The 19,899-nt window shown below is 36.4% G+C and overlaps 5 protein-coding genes across 7 annotated transcripts; 2 read left to right on the forward strand and 3 right to left on the reverse strand.

The window, feature by feature from the left end:
* Window positions 1-21: 21 nt before the first annotated feature.
* LOC126765262 (isocitrate dehydrogenase [NAD] subunit beta, mitochondrial) lies at window positions 22-2,343 on the reverse strand. Its single transcript, XM_050482967.1, has 7 exons — window positions 2,178-2,343; window positions 1,957-2,001; window positions 1,799-1,897; window positions 1,621-1,737; window positions 1,104-1,559; window positions 906-1,031; window positions 22-844 (listed from the first exon to the last, which is right to left on the reverse strand). Exons 1-7 carry the CDS (start codon window positions 2,217-2,219, stop codon window positions 614-616), a joined length of 1,116 nt encoding a protein of 371 aa, XP_050338924.1. The 5' UTR covers window positions 2,220-2,343; the 3' UTR covers window positions 22-613.
* Window positions 2,344-2,782: 439 nt separating this feature from the next.
* Window positions 2,783-4,426, forward strand: LOC126765290 (fumarylacetoacetate hydrolase domain-containing protein 2). Of its 2 annotated transcripts, none has more exons than XM_050483007.1 (3): window positions 2,783-3,050; window positions 3,178-3,574; window positions 3,787-4,426. In XM_050483007.1, the coding sequence occupies exons 1-3, from the start codon at window positions 2,953-2,955 to the stop codon at window positions 4,276-4,278; spliced, it is 987 nt and encodes a 328-aa protein (XP_050338964.1). In that variant the 5' UTR covers window positions 2,783-2,952; the 3' UTR covers window positions 4,279-4,426. The 2 variants fall into 2 exon arrangements, with proteins under 2 accessions (XP_050338964.1, XP_050338971.1); XM_050483014.1 differs by having other exon boundaries at window positions 2,958-3,050; window positions 3,112-3,574.
* A 65-nt stretch (window positions 4,427-4,491) lies between these two features.
* Window positions 4,492-5,315, reverse strand: LOC126765354 (39S ribosomal protein L35, mitochondrial). Its single transcript, XM_050483083.1, has 2 exons — window positions 5,168-5,315; window positions 4,492-5,107 (listed from the first exon to the last, which is right to left on the reverse strand). The coding sequence occupies exons 1-2, from the start codon at window positions 5,190-5,192 to the stop codon at window positions 4,599-4,601; spliced, it is 534 nt and encodes a 177-aa protein (XP_050339040.1). The 5' UTR covers window positions 5,193-5,315; the 3' UTR covers window positions 4,492-4,598.
* A 45-nt stretch (window positions 5,316-5,360) lies between these two features.
* LOC126765226 (MICOS complex subunit Mic60) lies at window positions 5,361-9,053 on the forward strand. Of its 2 annotated transcripts, XM_050482888.1 has the most exons (12): window positions 5,361-5,582; window positions 5,997-6,130; window positions 6,192-6,406; window positions 6,470-6,513; window positions 6,572-6,762; window positions 6,823-6,971; window positions 7,045-7,211; window positions 7,281-7,809; window positions 7,882-7,902; window positions 7,999-8,157; window positions 8,222-8,510; window positions 8,572-9,053. In XM_050482888.1, exons 1-12 carry the CDS (start codon window positions 5,538-5,540, stop codon window positions 8,747-8,749), a joined length of 2,121 nt encoding a protein of 706 aa, XP_050338845.1. In that variant the 5' UTR covers window positions 5,361-5,537; the 3' UTR covers window positions 8,750-9,053. The 2 variants fall into 2 exon arrangements, with proteins under 2 accessions (XP_050338845.1, XP_050338851.1); XM_050482894.1 differs by lacking the exon at window positions 7,882-7,902 and having other exon boundaries at window positions 5,362-5,582.
* Window positions 9,054-9,622: 569 nt separating this feature from the next.
* LOC126765308 (holocytochrome c-type synthase) lies at window positions 9,623-10,974 on the reverse strand. The gene is made up of 3 exons (XM_050483031.1): window positions 10,821-10,974; window positions 10,086-10,694; window positions 9,623-10,027 (listed from the first exon to the last, which is right to left on the reverse strand). The coding sequence occupies exons 2-3, from the start codon at window positions 10,685-10,687 to the stop codon at window positions 9,769-9,771; spliced, it is 861 nt and encodes a 286-aa protein (XP_050338988.1). The 5' UTR covers window positions 10,688-10,694; window positions 10,821-10,974; the 3' UTR covers window positions 9,623-9,768.
* Between the last annotated feature and the right edge of the window lie 8,925 nt (window positions 10,975-19,899).

Genomic DNA, 19,899 nt, shown 5'->3' on the forward strand with positions numbered 1-19,899 from the left:
TGAAATAATACACTTTTCAAATTCCTGTATTAATATCATTGATTTTATTCTGTCTCAACATTTTGTAAGATCGTCAGGACAGGACAGAAGCAACATTTGCGACATATTTGTATGGCATGATTGTACATAATAAAGTTTACTGTGCTAGGGATTCAATTAAATAAGATATATTCCGTTACATGCAATTTGGTAGAAGTAAAAATGTAAATAATGCATTATAATGACAAAACAAATAAATATAATAATCAAGTTGTTAGCCGATATTAGATATCTACATACGTTTGTCTAGTGAGGTCAAAAATTTAACTATTATATGTATATTAGAATAAATGTATATCGTCGAGTTCATAATACAACGGCTATAACACAAAATGTTTTTAAAGTACATATTCGCCAGATTAATACTTGAAATAAAGATAAAACAGTATTGGACGCTAAAAATTTTGTTTAAAAAATCTCAACAATATGATCTGACGATGTTTTGAAGCCCTCGTTGGACATTTTTGTTGGCTGATCGTCTTTTAATTTTACTATGTCTGGTATTAAGCCAAAATAATTTACTCAATTTGCTTTGTTATTAGATTGGTTTGGTCGCTCACAGCTGTTGCTTTGTTTAGTGAATGTTGGCTATGACAGCACGTGTATAGTCTTGTGTTGTCGACTGGCCGCCCAAATCCTTGGTCCGTACCTTGCCATCTTTTAGAACTTTGTTAACAGCGTTAGTTATCATTTCGCTGTATGTTGGCAAATTGACGTGACGCAACATTTTCGCGCCACAGAGAAGCATAGCAGTTGGGTTGGCAACATTTTTGCCCACAGCTTCGGCGAAAGTGTGTCTTGCACCCTGTAAAAAAAGTGATTTAAGTAAAAGAGGTGATTATATATATGACATATGTGCAATTTACCGGTTCAAAGACGACAGTTTCTGCAGAATATGAGGCACCAGCAACGACACCGGCACCACCAACAAGACCAGAACCGATATTGTCGAGAATGTTACCATAGAGATTGGGTGTAACCATAACGTCAAACTTGAAAATAAAGAAACGGTGATACATATATGTATATATATTTTTTTGTTAACGCAGAAATGTTGTACTCACCTGGTTTGGTCGTTGAACCATTTGCATAGTTGTGTTGTCAACAATCATTTTCTCAAATTGAATACGTGGGTAAAGCTTTGCCATTTGCTCGCAAGATTTAAGGAAGAGACCATCTCCCAACTTCATAATGTTGGCTTTGTGCACAGCAGTAACCTTCTTGCGGTTATTCTTAGTAGCATAGTCGAAGGCGAACTTGGCAATGCGCATGGACTTCTTTGAGGTGATGATTTTCAAGCACTCAACAATACCGGGAACAGATTCATGCTCAAGCGCCGAATATTCACCTTCAGTTTGCTCACGGATAATAACGGTATCAATGCTCTGATGGCGGGTTTTTACATTGGGTAAACTGCGCACGTGCACGACGTTGGCGTACAGATCCAACTGTCTACGCAATTTCATATTCAAAGTTTCAAGTTCACCAGCAACGCTGTAATCTGGAGTGGCCAAAATACCCTGCAATGAAACATAAATGCTAGTGGTGATTTGTGAGTGTGCATTTTAATTACTCTCTTACCTTAATACAAACTTTATTCTTCTGAATTGAAGCCACCACATCTTCCAATTTGGCACTCAAAATTGGATTAACCTCGGATAAAAAGTAGTTTTCGAAGTCTACTGGTGCATTGGTTGCCTTAAAAAGTATTTATAGTTTGAAAAATAAGGTATACATTCCTTATGATGTTTATAATTACCTTGAAGACTTCCTGCAATGCATAGACCAATTCCGGACCGACACCATCGCCTGGAATCAATGTGCATGTCACACGGCTACCGCCAAGAGCACCAGAGTCCTGTTAGATGTACAATGAAAACTAACAAAAACTAACTTATATATAGTATAATTTCTTACTTGGTTAACCGCTGAAGTTGTATGAATGGAGCGGACAGCTGTCGCCTAAAAAAATATTAATATGTAAATACCAGAAGTTCCTAATAATTTTGTTGAATTTTATTTAAGGCTTGTAACCTCAAAATTTGCACTAAATTCGCGCTACGACGATTCTGTTTATGTAAGAACTGTCAAGTAGTAATAAATCATGGCAGCTGCAAAATACACCAAGATCTACTCACCTGCATCAGCGTGCGACCAAAGGTTCTTGCTAACAATGCCATGTTTATATTATTTAGTGTCAACAGTTACAAAAACCCCAGTTAAATATTAAATTCCGCTCCGTTCAAAAATAAAGTTGGAGAACCCAACAATCAGCAAATCGATTTATGATCTTCCAGTGGAAGCATTCCACTATTTGACAGTAAAGAAAAACTGTCAAATTGGCAATCGAACAGATGTTTGGGAAGGAATGTGATTGCCATTTGATAATATTTGAATACGAAAGAAGAAAAATCCAACCCCACAAAATAAAATTTTCAAATAATTGTCTTTTTGATGCCAATATAAATATTCCCGTCGCCTTTCAAAGTTATTTACATATGTATATATATAAATCTGAAAGCAGAGAACCAATTTGTTCGTATTGGACCTTCTCAATAATTTACGTTTTCTGCGTTCAAGCAAACAAAACAACACGTTGCATTATTTTTCCTATTAAATTACATTCAAATCGTCAATGCAGTGCGAAGCTGCGATGGACCTGTTTACATTATTTAGCCACCAGTGTGAATATCATAAATTTCTCTCTCTCTTTATATTTATTTTCTATCAGCTGTTATCATTCTGCATCAAATGACATAACTGACTTTTGATTTAACTTTTTATAACAATAAAAAAATTAATTAACACAAATTAAAAAAAAAAAACTATAAAATTATCAGTAAATTCATGGTGTAATTATTGCAAAATTTGGTGTTCTAAATTCTTAACTAAAGTGCTAAATCATACTTTCGGATGGCTTTAAGAGTCGCTCTACGTCTGCATAAAAATTGCTCTAAACTTGTAGCCGGTGGCAATTCTCCATTGCAATTCATTCGACTGAAGTGTTCAAGGTGAGCCGCAGAAATTTTTTAGAAAGCTGATGTGTGTCTAATCTGCGAAGTTATCTTTTAGACCATATTTTTCGTTCAACGAGAGAGGTGCTTAATTCTTAATTTAGTTTTATTTTTTAATTCTTAGTGGATCTAATATTCCGAAAATGCGTTTCGTACAATTTTTGCGTAAGAATGATAACCGTAGACGGCTTGGAGTAGTGTCTGAGGATGGAACAAAGCTCGTAGAATTATCCGGTGGAGCTTGCATTTCCAACGATATGGTTTCATTTATCTCTCAAGGTATTTCAATGGAAGAGGTTCAACGCAAGGTAGAGGGTCTCCCAAGTGAAGACATGTCCGATGCGCACATTCTTTTACCACCTGTGGTGAATCCACAAAAGATCATTTGCATAGGATTGAATTATAAAGATCATTGCGAAGAGCAAAACAAACCTGCTCCCAGCGAGCCAATTTTTTTCAGCAAGTTTAACACAGCTTTGACAGGTCCAACTGGAGACGTTATCGCACATAAAATCACTACGGTAAGTCCTCAACGGAAAATGTTAAGTACGTATGTATATACATTTGTATGTATGTATGTATATGTAACTGATCTCGTGTTGTGATATAAGTTATTCTGATAAGTCGCCAACTGATATTGAAATTATTTTTATGAATATTTCTATTACCAATTAAATAAACTGAACATAAAATAATTATATATATTTAAATAAATTTATTTATAATTTTTCAGAAAATTGATTGGGAAGTTGAATTAGCTGTGGTCATTGGAAAGGAAGCCAGAAAGGTGCCAAAGGAAAATGCGATGGACTATGTATTTGGATACACAATAGCTCAGGACATTTCTGCTAGAGATTGGCAAAAGTCACGCAATGGAGGACAATTCCTAATAGGAAAATCAATGGACACATTTCTTCCTTTAGGACCAGCAATTGTCCATAAAAGCCTTATCAAAGACGTATATGATCTAAATGTCCGCACAGTTGTCAATGGTGTCGAAAAGCAAAACCACTTCACTGGCGATATGATTTTCAAAATTGATGACGTCATACATAGATTAACGCAGAGTATCACTCTGAAGCCAGGTGATCTTATTCTAACTGGTACACCAAAGGGTGTTGGCATGTACCGAAACCCACCAGAGTATTTGAAACCTGGTGATGTTATTGAAACTGAAATACAATGTTTGGGTAAAATGGTTAACAAAGTAGTCGCAGACTCTTGAAGTGATAATTTGCAAAGAGTGTTTCGAAAATAAGTGTAAAATGGTTCTGCATTTAAAAATTTACTTTTGTGATTTGTTAACTTTTTGTTATATTTAAAAAAATTATTGAAACTGTAACTAAATAAAGGAAAGCATTTATAAATTGTAACGATTGTATAATTTGATACATACATACATATATTAAACGTAGTTTTGGTTTTAAAGAAAAATATGTTTTTGTTTCAAATGTTTATTTTATGCTTTAAAGGTAATATAATGGCCACATTCCGGCAATATAAGCATAGGACTAATGATAATGTAGATCTCTACATAAAAGTATTTTAAACTTTAAAGGTTTTACTTTTTGTGGCAAAGAATTCATCTCTTTTATGGTAAGGGGTGTACGGGTCATCTATGTAGTATTTCGGACGACGCCAAAAACTAGTAACCATTTTGTCCAGCATGTAACTCTGTGTTGAATTTGTGAAAATGTGTTGACGTAGTCTTCTGCGCAGCTCGGGAGATTTCTTAAACAATTTTTTATTTCGGCCTGTGTGAGTGCGTACCCAAATTCCCCAATCGAGACGTTTAAAACGTTTAAGTACAGCCTTTACGGATTTTCGTTTCCCTTTATTAAGCGAGAATTTTGTTAACGAACGCGTTTGCTGTTGAGGTGCACTGAAAACTGGCACAACTGGTTTTAACAAATCTGTTGAAACTGTGCATGGTAGTTTAGAAAGAAGAGTGGAATTTGTGGTTGCCCACGGGTTACAGACTTGGTAAGAAAGTGCACGCTTCATGGGGGCGATTGCGATGTTTTGATTTGCTAGTTGAGTGACCGTACGGACGGCTGAAAAATTAAAAGATAACTTTGACATATTGATTTATTCCCAAATATTTAAAAATTTACCTCCAGAAAACAATGTCCGAAGCATATTTTTGTTATTTTTGTGGTCTACTATTATATGTATTATTCAGATTGATTCCATAACCGCGTAGAATATAACCAAAAAATCACATATGATATTGACATTTACCCATGACGTTAACGTACTACATTGCCGACACATGTAGATGTCAGTTTTTATTATTGTTCAAATTATATTTCCTCAATTGTCATCGCAACATTTCCACTCTCTGTGCAAAATAGTGGCTCAGTTTGGTGCAAAGTAGAAAAAAGTTTTCGTTTTTGTCTAGATCGCGGGAGGACGTTAAGCACCGGCTCGCAAAGGAATTGGAATTGCACCCACGATATTAATTATTCCAAAATTTATAGCAATATGTATCGTCTAGCACTGAAACGACCATGCCGAGACGCCATACAGGTTAGTGTAACTATTTTAAAGAATTGTGTTGTAAAAGATATAAAAATGCTTATGTGCCGTCATCACATCTATGCGTGAGGTACTACAACCACTATCACTCAACAAAACGGAAAGCAAAGGGGCAGCAAGCGCTCTGCTCACCTTAACGCCCGTGTAGACAAATAGATTGTTATGTCATCTATTAATGCAATATTTATACGTTTTGACCAAATATAATCCAAATTCCAAAAGAAAATTGATATGAATCTTAAATTGCAATACATATTCGTTTTTTTAGCATGTGGTGCGTAAACTTTCTACAAATAGCTACACCACAATAATGACAATTGTTATTATTAATTGAATACTAGATACCCATCACCTAACGTTTGCTTATTGAGATCACTTCTTTATTTAATTTAATTCGCATTTCAGATAACATTGAGCCAATATAGCCGAAAAAACTATAGCAATGGCCTGCCACCTAATGTACGAGAAGCCGGTTTTGGCAAAGTGCTGGTATTTCTATCGCCCCTTGTCGCTGTCGGTGGAGTAATTGGATACGCAAAGTCAGTTAATATCACACTTAAATACCATATATTTACATATATAAATAATATAAATTTTCAGATACGACCCGAAATTTCGAAAACAAGTCGAACAAAATGTTCCTGGTGCCGACTACGTTTTAAAAGTTGCTTTAGAGTCAAAAGACCCTCTTGAAGATATAAATAAGCAGTTTGATGGTGTCAAGAAACAATTCAACAATGTCACGAAAACGATTGATAGCGCCACATCGACTGTCACTGGTTGGTTTGGAGGCTCCGAAAAATCTGCTTCTAAGCGTAAGTTTGTTAAATTCTAAATTGGATAATTATCGTTAAAAAATAAATTATAAAATTTCACAGAATCAGAAGTTGCACCAACGAAAACCTCCCCGCCAGCAAAACCAGTGAGTTATAGACTTATATATTCAATTTCCATTTCAACACAATAGCTTATCAATTTAGATTACAGCAAGTGCCGCTAAAGAAGCGTCGCCTGCCGCAAAGCCTGCTACTGCCAAACCTAGCGAACCTGTCAAAATAAGTAAACAACCTGAACCTTTGCCGAAGGATGTGACCGACTTGGAAAATGCAGTAGAAATTGCAGCGGCTCTAGCTGTAAAAGAATACAACAAAGCGATTACTATTCTCAAGAGGTATTTATCAATGTTTTTCCTCAATTTGCCAAGTAATATAAGTTTCAACTCCCATTTCAGCTTTAACAATGATGTACGCAAAGTCGTTGATGATGCCATAGATAATGTTGACACCTCGAGATGGACCTCTTTAAGGAACAAGACAAGTGCTCGCGATACTTCCGTTGCTACTGCAGAAAACTCTGCACGTGAAGCTATTGATAAAATTGGTAATCAAACACAGCATTTGAAATTGTTAAATATTTCGATATATTATTCAAACTCACAATTTTATGCATTTAGAAAAGTGTGAGATGGCACTAAGCAAAGCTGTAACCTCTGATAATCATGAGCAGATCACTACCATACGCAAAAAAATTAAAACGTTGGTGGATCACATTAACCACGTCAAAGATGAATTATATCAGCATAAGGATCTTGCCGCGGTGTCCGAAAAATATTGGAGAAACGTGAGTATAATATAAAAAGCATTAGCTACCACTGTTGGGTAAATAATACTATAATAATATTGGTTATAGGTGGAAAAAGCACGCAACTACTTCGTTGAGGAAATTGAGTCTATATTCCCCGGTCTAAATTTGGCGGATCAAAAACTAAATCTCTCAAAGGAAGATTTGGATTTGTTTATCATGCATGCTTACTCGCATGTACTGGCTTACCAGAAGGAACTGCAACGTTTGCAAACTGATGGTGAACTAAGACTAAAACGTGTCATGGACACCTTCCGAGGTGATAACGAATCGGATGCAGTGAAAGCCCAATTGGATTATCACTTAGAAGCTGAGAAGCGAAAACTGGCTCTCGAACAACAGAAGAAAATTTTCCAAATCCGAGCTGATTCCGAAAAACAATTGCGCCAACAATTGAAAAAGCAAGCTGAAGCGCATATGGATCATTTGAACGATGCGATAGCCATGAAGGAAAGCGAAATGAAGCGTAACTTCACACGTGAATTGGAAGACAAACTGGCCACTGAAAAGGCTAATTATAAATTACAACTTGCGGCTATGGTTGGCAAAATGCGCGGAATGGATGCTGCTCTACAAGGTAAGCACACTTGGTCCATTGTTTATAATGTGCAAATTTATAACGAATCTCTTTATAAACGCTACTAATAAGAAATTGATGATGAGCTTAAAGGTACAGAGTTCACCCAATTAATCCTTTTCATTTGATTATATTATTGATATTGAATTTCACGAAGTACGAATAAATTATAAATTGCTATATTTACAGCGCGAGCTGAGTCGGAGCGTTCTGCCCATCAAGCGCAAGCACTTTGGGCTGCCTGCCAGGCCTTGTGGGCTACAGTAAGCACTGGTGAACCTGGCGTACACTGGCGCAATAAGTTGCGTCCGCTGAAGAGTGAAATCAAGGCGATTTCTAAAGTGGCTGGTAATTATATAAAGTGATTTATCACTTTTGACCGATTCTAAATATCTGTTTAATTTTTTTTCAGAGGGCGACGAGCTGGTTTCTGTTGTTATACAAAACCTACCAACTACTGCCAGCGAGCGTGGCGTGTTCACAGAAGATGCACTGCGTGAACGTTTCATTAATGTAGAGCGCGTTGCTCGCAAACTAGCGCTGGTACCGGAAGGCGGAGCTAGCCTCCCCATCTATTTCCTGTCATACTTGCAATCATTGTTCATTTTGAAGCCTGACGATCCCATTTCTCAGGATGAATTGCAAAACAAACCATTTGATTACAGTAAATTGGACACTTACGATATTTTGAACAGAGCTAGGCAAGTAGAATTGTTGTTACAGCTTACAAATGTACTTAATATCATTTGCTTCTTGCTCCAGGTATTTCGTTGACCGTGGAGATCTGCTGCAGGCCTTGAAGTACATGAATCTGTTGCAAGGTGGTGCACGTCGGGTTGCATGTGATTGGTTAAATGAAACGCGTCTAACGCTGGAAACCAAACAAGCTGCCAATACGTTAATGGCCCATGCTGCTGCAAGTGGCCTGTTATATTTGTAAATTAAAATATTGAATTGACTTAAACCATAAAAGATAAAGAAAAATCGATTGCATGCGGAAGTATCATTGGTATCAATCAGTTACTGTATTTTCATACATTAGACTTATCCGGCAAATTAAATCAACGCTTTAAATAATTTAAAATTCATTTTACACAGTTTTTTTTTTTTAGTTTTGAAATTACCGCTAATTTATAATTGTTGATTTAGTTGCGCATTCCGAATGTAAAGAATTGAACAAGTTGTTGTAATGTTGATAAAGAAATAAAGGAAGAAACACATACGCAATAGTAAGAAGGTTGAAATTGTTGGTGATTTTTATTTATGGTCGCTGGTAATACCGTTATTTTCTTCACAGTAATTTTTATTCTTCAAATGTTCTACTCAAATTCCATTAATAACTTTAAATATCAAACAAAAAACAGCTGTTAGTTACTGCTGCACCAAAACCCTTCACAGGAGCATTTCTTATAGCATAAAAATCTATAAAAATATCTCTTGATTTTGATCGGTCAGTTATATGCTGTAGTAATACGATTTGAACAATTTCTAACGATATTGATCCTTTGGAGCAATTCAAGGAGAATAATCCGTGTCAAATTTCGTGGAGATATCTCGTCCAACTAATAAAGTTTTCGCACAAGGACTTGTATTTGATCGTTCAGTTTGTATGTCGATGTCGCTTCCAGCAGCAGCTTCTCGTGGAGAAAGGAAAGTGTGCATAACTTCAGAGCGATATCTTAAAAACTGAGAGACTCGCGTATATACAGATCGACGGACGGACATGTCTAAATCAACTCAGCTCTTAATGCTGATCATTTGTACAATTACTGAACTGAAAAATACTTAAAAAAATTAAATAAAGCTAAATGAAGGTTTTTTTGTTTTCGTAAATATTTTATTTGAATATCCTATCAGTTAAATATATACATAATTAGTAAGTGTAGTCCAGTAGTTTTGAAATAAATTAAACTATCGCCTGCATTCAGAAAACGAGCTATGAGAACATGTCAATTCAGTTTATTGGTCAACTTTGCCGCTGCCAGTTTCTGTTCGATTGCCTGCAATGGAGTCCAATGCTGCAAACTTCCAACGCATATAAGCGACTCTCATTCGATCCCAAACATTTCCGACCGAGTCCATTGCAGGGCGAACGTCGAGTATTGCAAATTTATAATCCTTGTCCACCACGCCGCCATCGTAGTAATCAATAACGTAACGAACATCTTTGCCACAACGATCAACAATCCAGTCATGACGATCGAACGGCAATTCATAGCTAATAAATATAAATATAATTATTTTGAGCTGATAATGTAAAAACGAGTAAAACATACCCTAGCCAGCTGCGTATGCGTGCACGTGGACTATAATCGGCAGCTTTACCACCAAAACTCTTTAATCGTGGATTTCCACACTCCCTAGCATGCAATGCTTCCCACTTAAGTACCTCTTTCCAGGCTTGTTCATTGTTGGCATTATGAATGAAAATAATATCGCCCATATCTTTCTGTGAAATATCGTCATTCTTCCAACGCCAACCTTTCCTTAACATTGCGTTCCAAAACATTTGCTGACTTGGATATTGCCAGAACTGCTGACTACCATCTTCTGTCACTTTTGGTATGCTCGATGTTTGACGGTCTGTGGACAGAGAAAAGGGTTGATCCGGTGCTGGTTGTTGATTGGCAGGTGGCATCATATTGAGTGGATTAATATCACTTTGACCATGCTGAACCGGACACTCGGATGCTGGTGGAGTGGCAGTAGTTGTAATTTTTTCTTGTTGTCGCTGTGGTGTACTCGTTGGAGCAGCACCTCCTTTCTGGTGCATTGGACACTCTGGGGGTGGTGCAGCACCCGTGGCAGCCATGTGAATATGATCTTTAGGCATTTGTGGTGCTGCCTCCATACGGACGCTTGTGATTGTATTACCCATTATCAATCTATAATTATATTAATGCTTATTATTAAACTGGGTCATATGATTTTACATCCCCCCTAGAGTGGGTCAATGTTGTTGCATAATTAAAACAATTTTATAGTATATTTCACGTATTGCCAGCACTTACATTTAAAGCAATTGCAAATTTAATATTTTTATTAATGTAATTTAAGAAACAAGTCGAGATTACACGTCTAGCAATTTATGTAATTTTGTTACAAAAATTCTTCCCCACGAGGGGTAGTCGCAAATCTACGAGTACTAATGATGTTATTTAAAGCTTTTAAGGTTATAATATACACATTTGACAGTTGAATTTGACACATTTTCTGAGGGATGTAAACTGCGTTGCCATACTAAACAAAAGTGGTTGTTTATTAAAGTGGTGAGATTTTTTTTGTTTGTTTTTATCAGAGAACGTATAATCAGAGCAGAGAACGTATATTATAGACAGAGAGCGTATATCATATTCTCTGTACGTTCTCTGTACATCATGTACGTTCTCTGCATATTTTATACGTTCTCTGCTGGGGTGGTCATATGAATATTTCCCAGTATAAATGTCAAACCGCAAAGTCACAACTCGTATAAAGACAAATTGCAAAAGCAATATTTTTATTGGTTAAATTGTGTTACCCAATTATACGCGTTTAAGATTTGGTTTATTTACTAAACATAAAATTTGAAAGAAATCATTACCTTTCGAAGTAGATTTAAATTTTGTTTCATTGCGACTATTATGTGTAATATTCCTGCATATTCACAAATTTTATCACTAAAAATATAAAATTGAACATTTTCACGGCAATCGTGATTCTGAAGAACCTTAAAAAACGAGAGAAGTAATTTTATTTGTACGTTATCTTGGCGTCACGTTTAGACAAAGTAAAGTTGGTTATGATGTGGTCCAGTGTTCGGTTATAGTTAATCTTTAAGATTGGTTGAGAATGTCGTAAAAAAATTAAGAGCAAAAATTAAATATTTATTTTTCAATTACCGAGCTTCCTAAGTAGATTATATAAAAAGAAAATTAATTAATTATAGCAACGCTTAATTCAGATACGTCGGATTCAGATGAAGACGATGACACGAAAAATTTCAACCATATATACATATATTAACAGCACCCGTGGCCAAGTTACTCGGTTCTATTTTGTTGCTATTATTTAGATGATATTTGGGAATTTTTATTATTATTCAAAATACCAATCTTTCGCATTTATTTTTTAAAGATTACCTCTTTCAAATGTTAGTGGCGGCTTCGTTTCAAATGGTCCATCCGTTGAGTACAATTTTTGATGACTCGTTCGAGCATCTCGACGGTTAGCTGGTGAATGTTTTGCTCCTAGTCTTGAAACGAAGCTGGATTGTCCGAATAAACTTTAGATTTTACATATCCCCACGGGAAAAAGTCTAACGGTGTGATATCACACGATCTTGGCGGTCAATCGGCCCAAAACGTGAAATTATCTGAGAAGTGGCGCTGTCTTGTTGAAACCAAATGGCCCCGAGATCCTAACTTAATTTTTGGGTATCAAATGCTATGACTGTTGGTTTTAGTAAATTATGTTGACTATTTATTAGAACCCACTTTACGCAAAAGTATAAACTTTTTCAGTCTGTTTCGCATTAGATGGCAGAGCTGCAAGACAATCGGGGATTAGTTGGCCTGGCCAAGTGTAACTAAAGAGAATAAGGGCGAAAATCAACGAATCATTAATCAATCCTTTCATGATGCGGCGCGGTGCGTGTCCTTTTATGTTAAAGAATGACAAAAAAGCAAACATACACTCTTCTTACACTTTCAATTCGCTGCCAGAATAAAAAGAAAAGTTGAAGGCATTACAAAGAAGGAATGTCTACATGCGGAGTTTGAAGAACGGCGTTGAAAAAGCAGAGGAGGGAAGAAAATTACCTAAAAGATTTCACAACGCGGCAGGGATAAAGCTACGATTCCAGAAAAAAAAGATAGCGAAGGGAGAAAATCGGCACAAGAAACAATATAAAAATGTATAAAATGGCGATATTATTTGATGAGGGACATTTGCCTATTTACATACATACATACTACAACATACAAGCGAACATTTCACAGAAGCGTTGATAAGATGAGTGACTGAAACTGATGGGTGTCGGTTGTTGAGTGGCTGGAGTGACAGTACGGCGTTGACATGGGGCTGGCATCCAGCGTTAAGAAAAATTGCGTGCCATAAAATGGCATTAATATGAAGAAAGCACTGCGACCGCAGTGTAAATTTTTCTAAAAGTTTGCAAATGGAGTGCCCTGCCATGCAAAAATGAAGAAGCAGCCAACGAATAACGCTAAATTATTAAATAATGCTCTTTCGAAGTGCTTACGTACATGAGGTATGCATGTGATACATATGTATGTATGTATGTTTGCATGTGTGTGCTGCCTCGCTGGTAATGCAAATTTAAGTGCCTCTTGTTCCCAAAAGTCTTAATTTCAGCCTGCTCTCACATACCCGTGACATGTCACGGCTATACAAAAGTGACATTTAAGGAAAATAAGAAATTAAAATCTAGAATATATGCCAGAAGGAGATAAAGGAGCCTCTACAATGGCAGCGACAGGCAGACCTACACCAACGCTCATTTAGTGAATTGTAATGTGTTGGTAATCGGGAAGAGTGCCGCACAATACGGGTATGTGGAGCAACAAACATCATTAATTATCCGAAAGAATTCTCAAAGTCATGTCGAGACAGACACGCGGACGGACGAAATGTATTCAAATGTATTTTGTTGTTGTTTCTGATGCAAAAAAGAGCAAATAAAATGCACTAAATTCAAAAGTAAAAGTTTGTGGAAAATCGGCATTCTCAAAAAACAATGCGAATTGCATTTGCTACTCGAAAATTTTTGGCGAAAATGCAATTTAATTATCTTTTGTCGATTGATTTTTGAAAATTATATAATTATGAAGTTTTTATAACTTTTTTTATTTATTTTAAATTAGTTAATTAAAATAAGTTACTTACAAACATACAAAAAAAGTTAAGACCTTTTAAAACCTTAATTATTTAGGCAGCACGAACCATCCACAAACAACAAATAAAATTTAAAATAAATTTCTTAAGAAAAATAGTCGAAATCGGAAAATTATTTGTATTTCAAATGTATTTCAATCGCAGTCACGTTATCTTATAAATGAGTCATTTACGAATATTTGCTAAAATTAACAAAATTACAAATAAATTAATGATGCGAACTCAACTATTTTTCCGCATTCAGCGAAGTTGGTTAAAAAATAAACCATCGTAGAAATCTTTCGAGCAGCAACGTTTAAAATGAACAGCTGTGATATTGCTAGTGTAGTATACCATCTGATCAAATTTGACCCGGACTGGTCCTTTTAAAGGGTTACATGGGTTTCATCGGGCAAAAAACCTTTTTAACAACTTATTTCTCATAAAAAATTAATTATTTTACTAAAATTTTTTATTATTACAAACATATGTACACTATTAACAAAGAAACTTGGATGAAGGAAAACAAACTGAAAATTGAATTTTTGGCAGACATTTTTGCAAAAAAATTAAAATTTCAGTAAAAAAGATTCTTCATCCAAGTCCTTAAGAGTTGTATCTCAAAGACCTGTGTAAAATTTCATGACGATCGGTTGAATAGATTTCCAGAAATCTTGCCAACCGACTTCAAAAACACAGTTAGTTTCGGGAAAAACGCGTTTAAAGACGCGCACTTAGTCCAGCAAGCCTCGAGCGCGCAAGTTCTCAAGGCTGTATCTCTTAAACTATTACTCGGATCAACTTGAAAATTTAGAACAATATTCTAGAGGTGTTGTAGAATTTATTAAGACAATCATAAAAACTCAATTTTTTGAAACCCGTAAACCCATGTAACCCCTTAAAGGGAGACAGCTGTGATATTGCTAGTTTTACTACGTAATATATCATCTGATCAAATTTGACCCGGACAAGTCTTTTTGAATTATACGCGTAAATCGAATCAATAAAAATTGTTTTCTCAAATTGGTACAGTTTTCTTTTATGTTCGTGTGAAGTACATGAGCACTCTACATTTCACAAATGTATTATTACTGGTGATGAGACGTGGGTTTATCTAAAAATGAGTCGAAATCTAAAAAACTATGTTATAGTCGATCGAAAATCAAAGTGATTGGCCGAAGATTGCAGAAAATTTGTAGTTTTTTCAACAGTGTCACATACTAACATGATTGTGATTAATTTTTTGGTCAAATATGAAACGAGAGTGGAGAAGTCTGAACGCCATTCACTTGAGAGTGGCCCGAAATGATTATTTTACATATGGCTCAAGCAGCTGACTTTCGGATTTAGACCAAGTATCCTCCAAAAAAATCCAATAGCATCAGTTTGAAGGCGAGCTAAGGTGAGAAGGCGAAAATCCCCTTGCCAGAGTTGTGGTTCATTTTTGGGACACGACACGTAAAAAACACAACTAATGAAAAAAATAAAAGAAGTCTGCTGTTGTAAACTCGGCTATAAGCGGTGTCTACGCCAATAAAGAAGAAGAAGATGAAACGAGAGTCATCGCTCAGCCATCATTTTCGCAAGATTTGGCTCCGTTTTTCATCTTTATGTATCCGAAACTGGAAAATCCGCCTCGAGAAATGTGCCAAGAGTGTATTAAAAGCCATTCACTGAAGGTGATCCCTGCCGAGGCTAATAACAAGTTTATGGGAAGCTGGATTAAGCGTTGGCAAGCGTTGAGCTTGTATTGGCTCAAAAAGAATGAAATTTGAAGGCGATAATAGAGATTTGTGTTAAAATACGTGAAAATGTTGTTTGTTTTGTTGTCTGATTTTTGTCGGTTGCTAAAAATAGGCTTCTCAAATTGCCAAAAGCCTAATATATATATTTATGCGTTTGGTATGAACTGTTAGTTCACATACTACTAAAAATAAAATGTAAAATTTCATTTTACCATTGGAAATTCTTAACTCTTGCCTTTAATTTGCTTACCGGAACCATATTGAACGTCAAATTTCCAATAACGTCGGTGTCAATCATAATTAGTAACAACGGCAATTTTTCATTAAAAACACGAAAGCCGACACTTTCGGAAACATGTAAAATAATAACATACATAATGAAAACACACACACATACAATCATACAAACATGTAATATGAATGTAGTGTGCGCATGAGGAACGTCGAAATTTCCCATTCACATGCGTAACTAAAGCTCAGGCCAAAACCAAAGATGGTAGACTAAAATTAAAACAAAAACAAAAAAATGGGTTTACAAATTTTTAATAAGTTTACATTGTAAAATATTGTAATCAGCAACTAAAGGCCGAAAGCCATAAAAGCCACAGTACACAGTTGGAGTGCCTCGTCCAGCAGCGCCCCGCGGCTATCTAGCTGATGACTATTCGACTTGGAAAGAATATGGCTAAGAGCGAAAGCAAAAGCCACCGCATCTGTTGCACAAGCATTCGATACGTGTATCAATGAAAGTGTAGATTTGTATACGCACACAAATTCGCCGCGGCTATTGCCACATACCTACTCACACAGCAATACTCTATGTGTGTATGGTATGTAGGTAAATAGGTGCTACTGCCGAAGCACATACGAGCGCATGCATACAATTCGCTTATTTAGATAGGCATGTAATGTAATTTTTCTTTACGGCATTCAACGCTCGCAGCGCGTTACGATTGTAGCTAATTAAATTTAAAGATATTGGAAAGATTATCAATCTTTAGGGCTACTCACTCTAGGCTGTAGACTCTCACAGTGCGCGCATCTTTCGGCTTGGCGTTGCAACTCGCTACACAACTCGCAAGAGTTCGTCATCGCTGAATGGGCGGGCAGATCTCAGACGTTGTTTTACGGCTGCACTGATGTTAGAACTCATAAGCTTTGCCTTGAACAACAAACAACCAACAACCAACAACAATAACACAAGACAAAAGAAACGAATGTAGAAAATGGTGAAAAAAATAATAGCACTCTTGGTGGTGCTAGTGGGTTTGTACGTTTATTTCATGATTGAAAAAATGATTAATGATTGCACTGCCAAAATTCAATTCGAATTGGGTACGCTTCAGCCTCAGCATCAGCTCGTTGCTTAGTATCTGCTGTTTGTTGTATTGTCGCAGTTTTAGCTGTGCTGCGGTCCTGCAGCACACTATCGGGATGTCCGCTAGCTTAAGCGCATACCAGCATTCAAGCTATATATAGTCGAACGCTTCAACAGCTATGACAGTATTGACGTCCCACACAAATCCATTGCCGCTTCCCAGCCATTTTGCTCAATACACTGCGACATGCGACCGCCAGCGAGCGGTTCGGTCAATGCCGACCACGCGAACTAGCGTCAGACTGTTTCCTTTTTTGTTGCTGTTGTTGCATTTGTCGACCAATGCGTGTGTCCTGCCTTGATCCAAATCAAACAATTCACAACGCAGGATCATCAATTACATCGCTCCCAGTATTGAAAGCCCAGCACTTTGCCGATACGATTGCATTTAGCCTTGCAGAAATGATCCCTCCGGCTGCCTGGGTTGTGGGGCAAGTTGCTGAACTGTTTATATGTATATTATACGAGTATATATTAATATTAATATGTTTATGTTTGCTGCATTGTGTTTGTTTGTTTTATTCGTTGCTCGTTTTGTTTGCTTTTAACGGTCGAAAATGGTCAAATGCGTTTGTTAACAACTTTGCGTTGTGCTAATAAATGTTTTTTTAATTGACTCGCGCTCCTCTCACATCGTATGACCGTCACGAGTTCAATTTGCAAGTGTTGAGTCTCACAGCTCCATTTGTGGTGAAAAGGCGTTGAGTTGGCCGCCAGGCAATTTGCAGAATCATTCAGTAAATGAATAAATGCATGTAATATTATATTATGTATGTCTGTATGTGCTTTTACAATTACATAACTTTTCTATATTTCCATTGCATTCATGTGTAGTATTCAATATATCTCAGAAATTTACCTATGTACGTGTATATTTATTGTTGGCCGCCATGTTGTAGAGGTTAGCGGTGTCCACTTCAAATTCGTAGGATTGCCACTACGTTTGTGGGTTGCCTTTTATATTTCAGAATTAGACAAACATAGTATTGCAACTTGACAAATTACAACTTTTTCGTAAAGTTTAACATTTTTGAAGTTCAACATACTCAGAACGTGTTGACATACGACCGCTATTTGTGTTGTTTACAGTAACTTCAAATATTCACCTCAGCCAAAATTGCGAACATTTTCAGGGGATTATTTTTTACAACTTTCGACTGGGATAATCTCACCAACAGTTCATCGATCAATTTAATTAAAATTTTAACGATGAAACTCCTACAAAGACCAGTGTATATCGAAGGTATGGTGAACGAGGTCGTAGATCATTCCAAGACGAATTTTGTGGAGGTTGTTCAAAATCAGTTGTTGTTCCAGAAACTATTGCACTAACCAATATCGTAAGACCATCATGTAACCTATCGTGAGATAGAGACAACTACAGGCAGTAACATTCAATATTACACATCGTAAACATTTGGCTGTAAAAACAATTTTTCTCGTTATACCCCACACAATTCGTCACTCGCTCAAAAAAAGGCTTATTGTAAAACTCACCGATCCAAACGAAGTTAGATCTCCGAAAGTATAGCCCTTGGCCGCATAAAATAGGGGTCAATTCCGGTAACATTGAACCGGCTGTTGTGGGAATTGCTCACAAGGCTCGTGTCAGTTAGTAAAGAGAAATGTGAAAAAAGTACGATAATGGTGTTTTGAAAAACGTCTGTGGAATCATGAAATATGATGAAACGTCAATTTACGCATATGAGCCCGAAAGTAAGGAGCAGTCGGCTGTACGAGTATTTCAAAATTAGCCGAATCCAACAAAAGCTGTTCGCACATGAAGCACGTCTAGGCAAATAGTTACCTGTTTTTGTTTTTTTTTTTTTTGGAAAAACTGGACATGTCGCAGCCTTACTACAAGAACAACGCAGCCCAGTAAATTCTGAGTAGTATACAACCATTTGTATGCTAGTTGTCTATCAAGAAATGAGGAAAACCAATCGGATCACTCTTCACCATGACAATGAATGCTTTCGCACATCGATTGAAATAACTGCATTTTTTACCACTCAAAACTTCGATTTTATGAATCATCAACCGTATAGTCCTGACCTGGCAACGAATGACTTCTTTTTGTTCCCGTTCGTAAAAAATAAACTGAGAGGTTAACGTTATTCGAAACCTGAAGAGGATGTTGATGCGTTCAAAAGGTATGTTTTGGAGATACCTAAATCAGAGTGGCAAAAGAGCTTCGACAGGCGGTAGCCTCTCGACAGATAATGTCACCTTTGATATTTTTGTTCCAAAACGCTTGTCGCAAAGACCAGAATCCGTCCGAAGGCTTTAAGGTTTTTATTTTCACGTATTATGCTTAGCGAATGTTGATTTCTCGGTTTCGGCTCATTTTTGGAGCGCTATTCTCTAGTTTGTTGGACACACTCGTTTTTAAATTCTGTTCATTGACTTACGTAGATCAATCATAAAGAAATGGAAGTGGTACCTATCTAGAGGAAAAATATTGATGCGATTTGGGCACGCAGTTTAATTGACCAGTCCGGGTAAAATTTGGTATATAATGGGTGATCCAAGTAGAGATGCTTTTTTCAATAGATCACGCGTGAGTCGACTCAAACTGCCATGTTATTTTTTTCAGTATTCAACTCTTGAAAAGCTCCAAGAAGATCCGACGTTTTCGTGCCAAATTTTGTTCAGCGATGAGGCCCATCTGGTTCAATGGGCATGTAAACAAGTTATGGTAGGCCGGAGTAATTATAGGTTCATATTTCTTCAAAAATTATATTTTTTTTATATAATATATAATATAATATATGTATATATGCATATTCTTTTTTTTATCAAATTTGCCAACAAAATATTATTATTTAATTAAACCAAAACTAACTAAAATTGTTCTTGAAGTAATTCTTCCACTTACAAATTATAATGGAACAACTTCGACGGTAATGGTCATCTTGCTATGGCAACATTATCACCAATTCCGTCGAACATTTACTGCAATGGAGCACTAGCCGAGATGCTGAAGGCAACACACGAAGTTTCTCCCCAAACACACATTCTCAGCGCTGCAGCCCAGAAAAGTGTTTTGTGGTCATTTAACCAATACGGATAATTATTTTAATGGGTATAAGT

The sequence above is a fragment of the Bactrocera neohumeralis genome, chromosome 2, assembly GCF_024586455.1.
Source record: "Bactrocera neohumeralis isolate Rockhampton chromosome 2, APGP_CSIRO_Bneo_wtdbg2-racon-allhic-juicebox.fasta_v2, whole genome shotgun sequence".
NCBI lineage: Eukaryota > Metazoa > Arthropoda > Insecta > Diptera > Tephritidae > Bactrocera > Bactrocera neohumeralis.

Excerpts from the sequence above, each read along its gene's own strand:
- LOC126765262 (XM_050482967.1), bottom strand. The coding sequence starts at position 2,219 with ATGGCATTGTTAGCAAGAACCTTTGGTCGCACGCTGATGCAG. Across the intron at positions 2,002-2,177 it reads TTGGTCGCACGCTGATGCAG|GCGACAGCTGTCCGCTCCAT; the intron begins GTGAGTAGATCT and ends ATATTTTTTTAG. Across the intron at positions 1,032-1,103 it reads TGGTTCAACGACCAAACCAG|TTTGACGTTATGGTTACACC; the intron begins GTGAGTACAACA and ends TTTATTTTCAAG.
- LOC126765290 (XM_050483007.1), top strand. The coding sequence starts at position 2,953 with ATGGCTTTAAGAGTCGCTCTACGTCTGCATAAAAATTGCTCTAAACTT. Across the intron at positions 3,051-3,177 it reads ATTCGACTGAAGTGTTCAAG|TGGATCTAATATTCCGAAAA; the intron begins GTGAGCCGCAGA and ends TTTAATTCTTAG. Across the intron at positions 3,575-3,786 it reads TCGCACATAAAATCACTACG|AAAATTGATTGGGAAGTTGA; the intron begins GTAAGTCCTCAA and ends ATAATTTTTCAG.
- LOC126765354 (XM_050483083.1), bottom strand. The coding sequence starts at position 5,192 with ATGCTTCGGACATTGTTTTCTGGAG. Across the intron at positions 5,108-5,167 it reads TCGGACATTGTTTTCTGGAG|CCGTCCGTACGGTCACTCAA; the intron begins GTAAATTTTTAA and ends TTAATTTTTCAG.
- LOC126765226 (XM_050482888.1), top strand. The coding sequence starts at position 5,538 with ATGTATCGTCTAGCACTGAAACGACCATGCCGAGACGCCATACAG. Across the intron at positions 5,583-5,996 it reads CATGCCGAGACGCCATACAG|ATAACATTGAGCCAATATAG; the intron begins GTTAGTGTAACT and ends TTCGCATTTCAG. Across the intron at positions 6,514-6,571 it reads CCTCCCCGCCAGCAAAACCA|ATTACAGCAAGTGCCGCTAA; the intron begins GTGAGTTATAGA and ends TTATCAATTTAG.
- LOC126765308 (XM_050483031.1), bottom strand. The coding sequence starts at position 10,687 with ATGGGTAATACAATCACAAGCGTCCGTATGGAGGCAGCACCACAAATG. Across the intron at positions 10,028-10,085 it reads CGCATACGCAGCTGGCTAGG|CTATGAATTGCCGTTCGATC; the intron begins GTATGTTTTACT and ends TATATTTATTAG.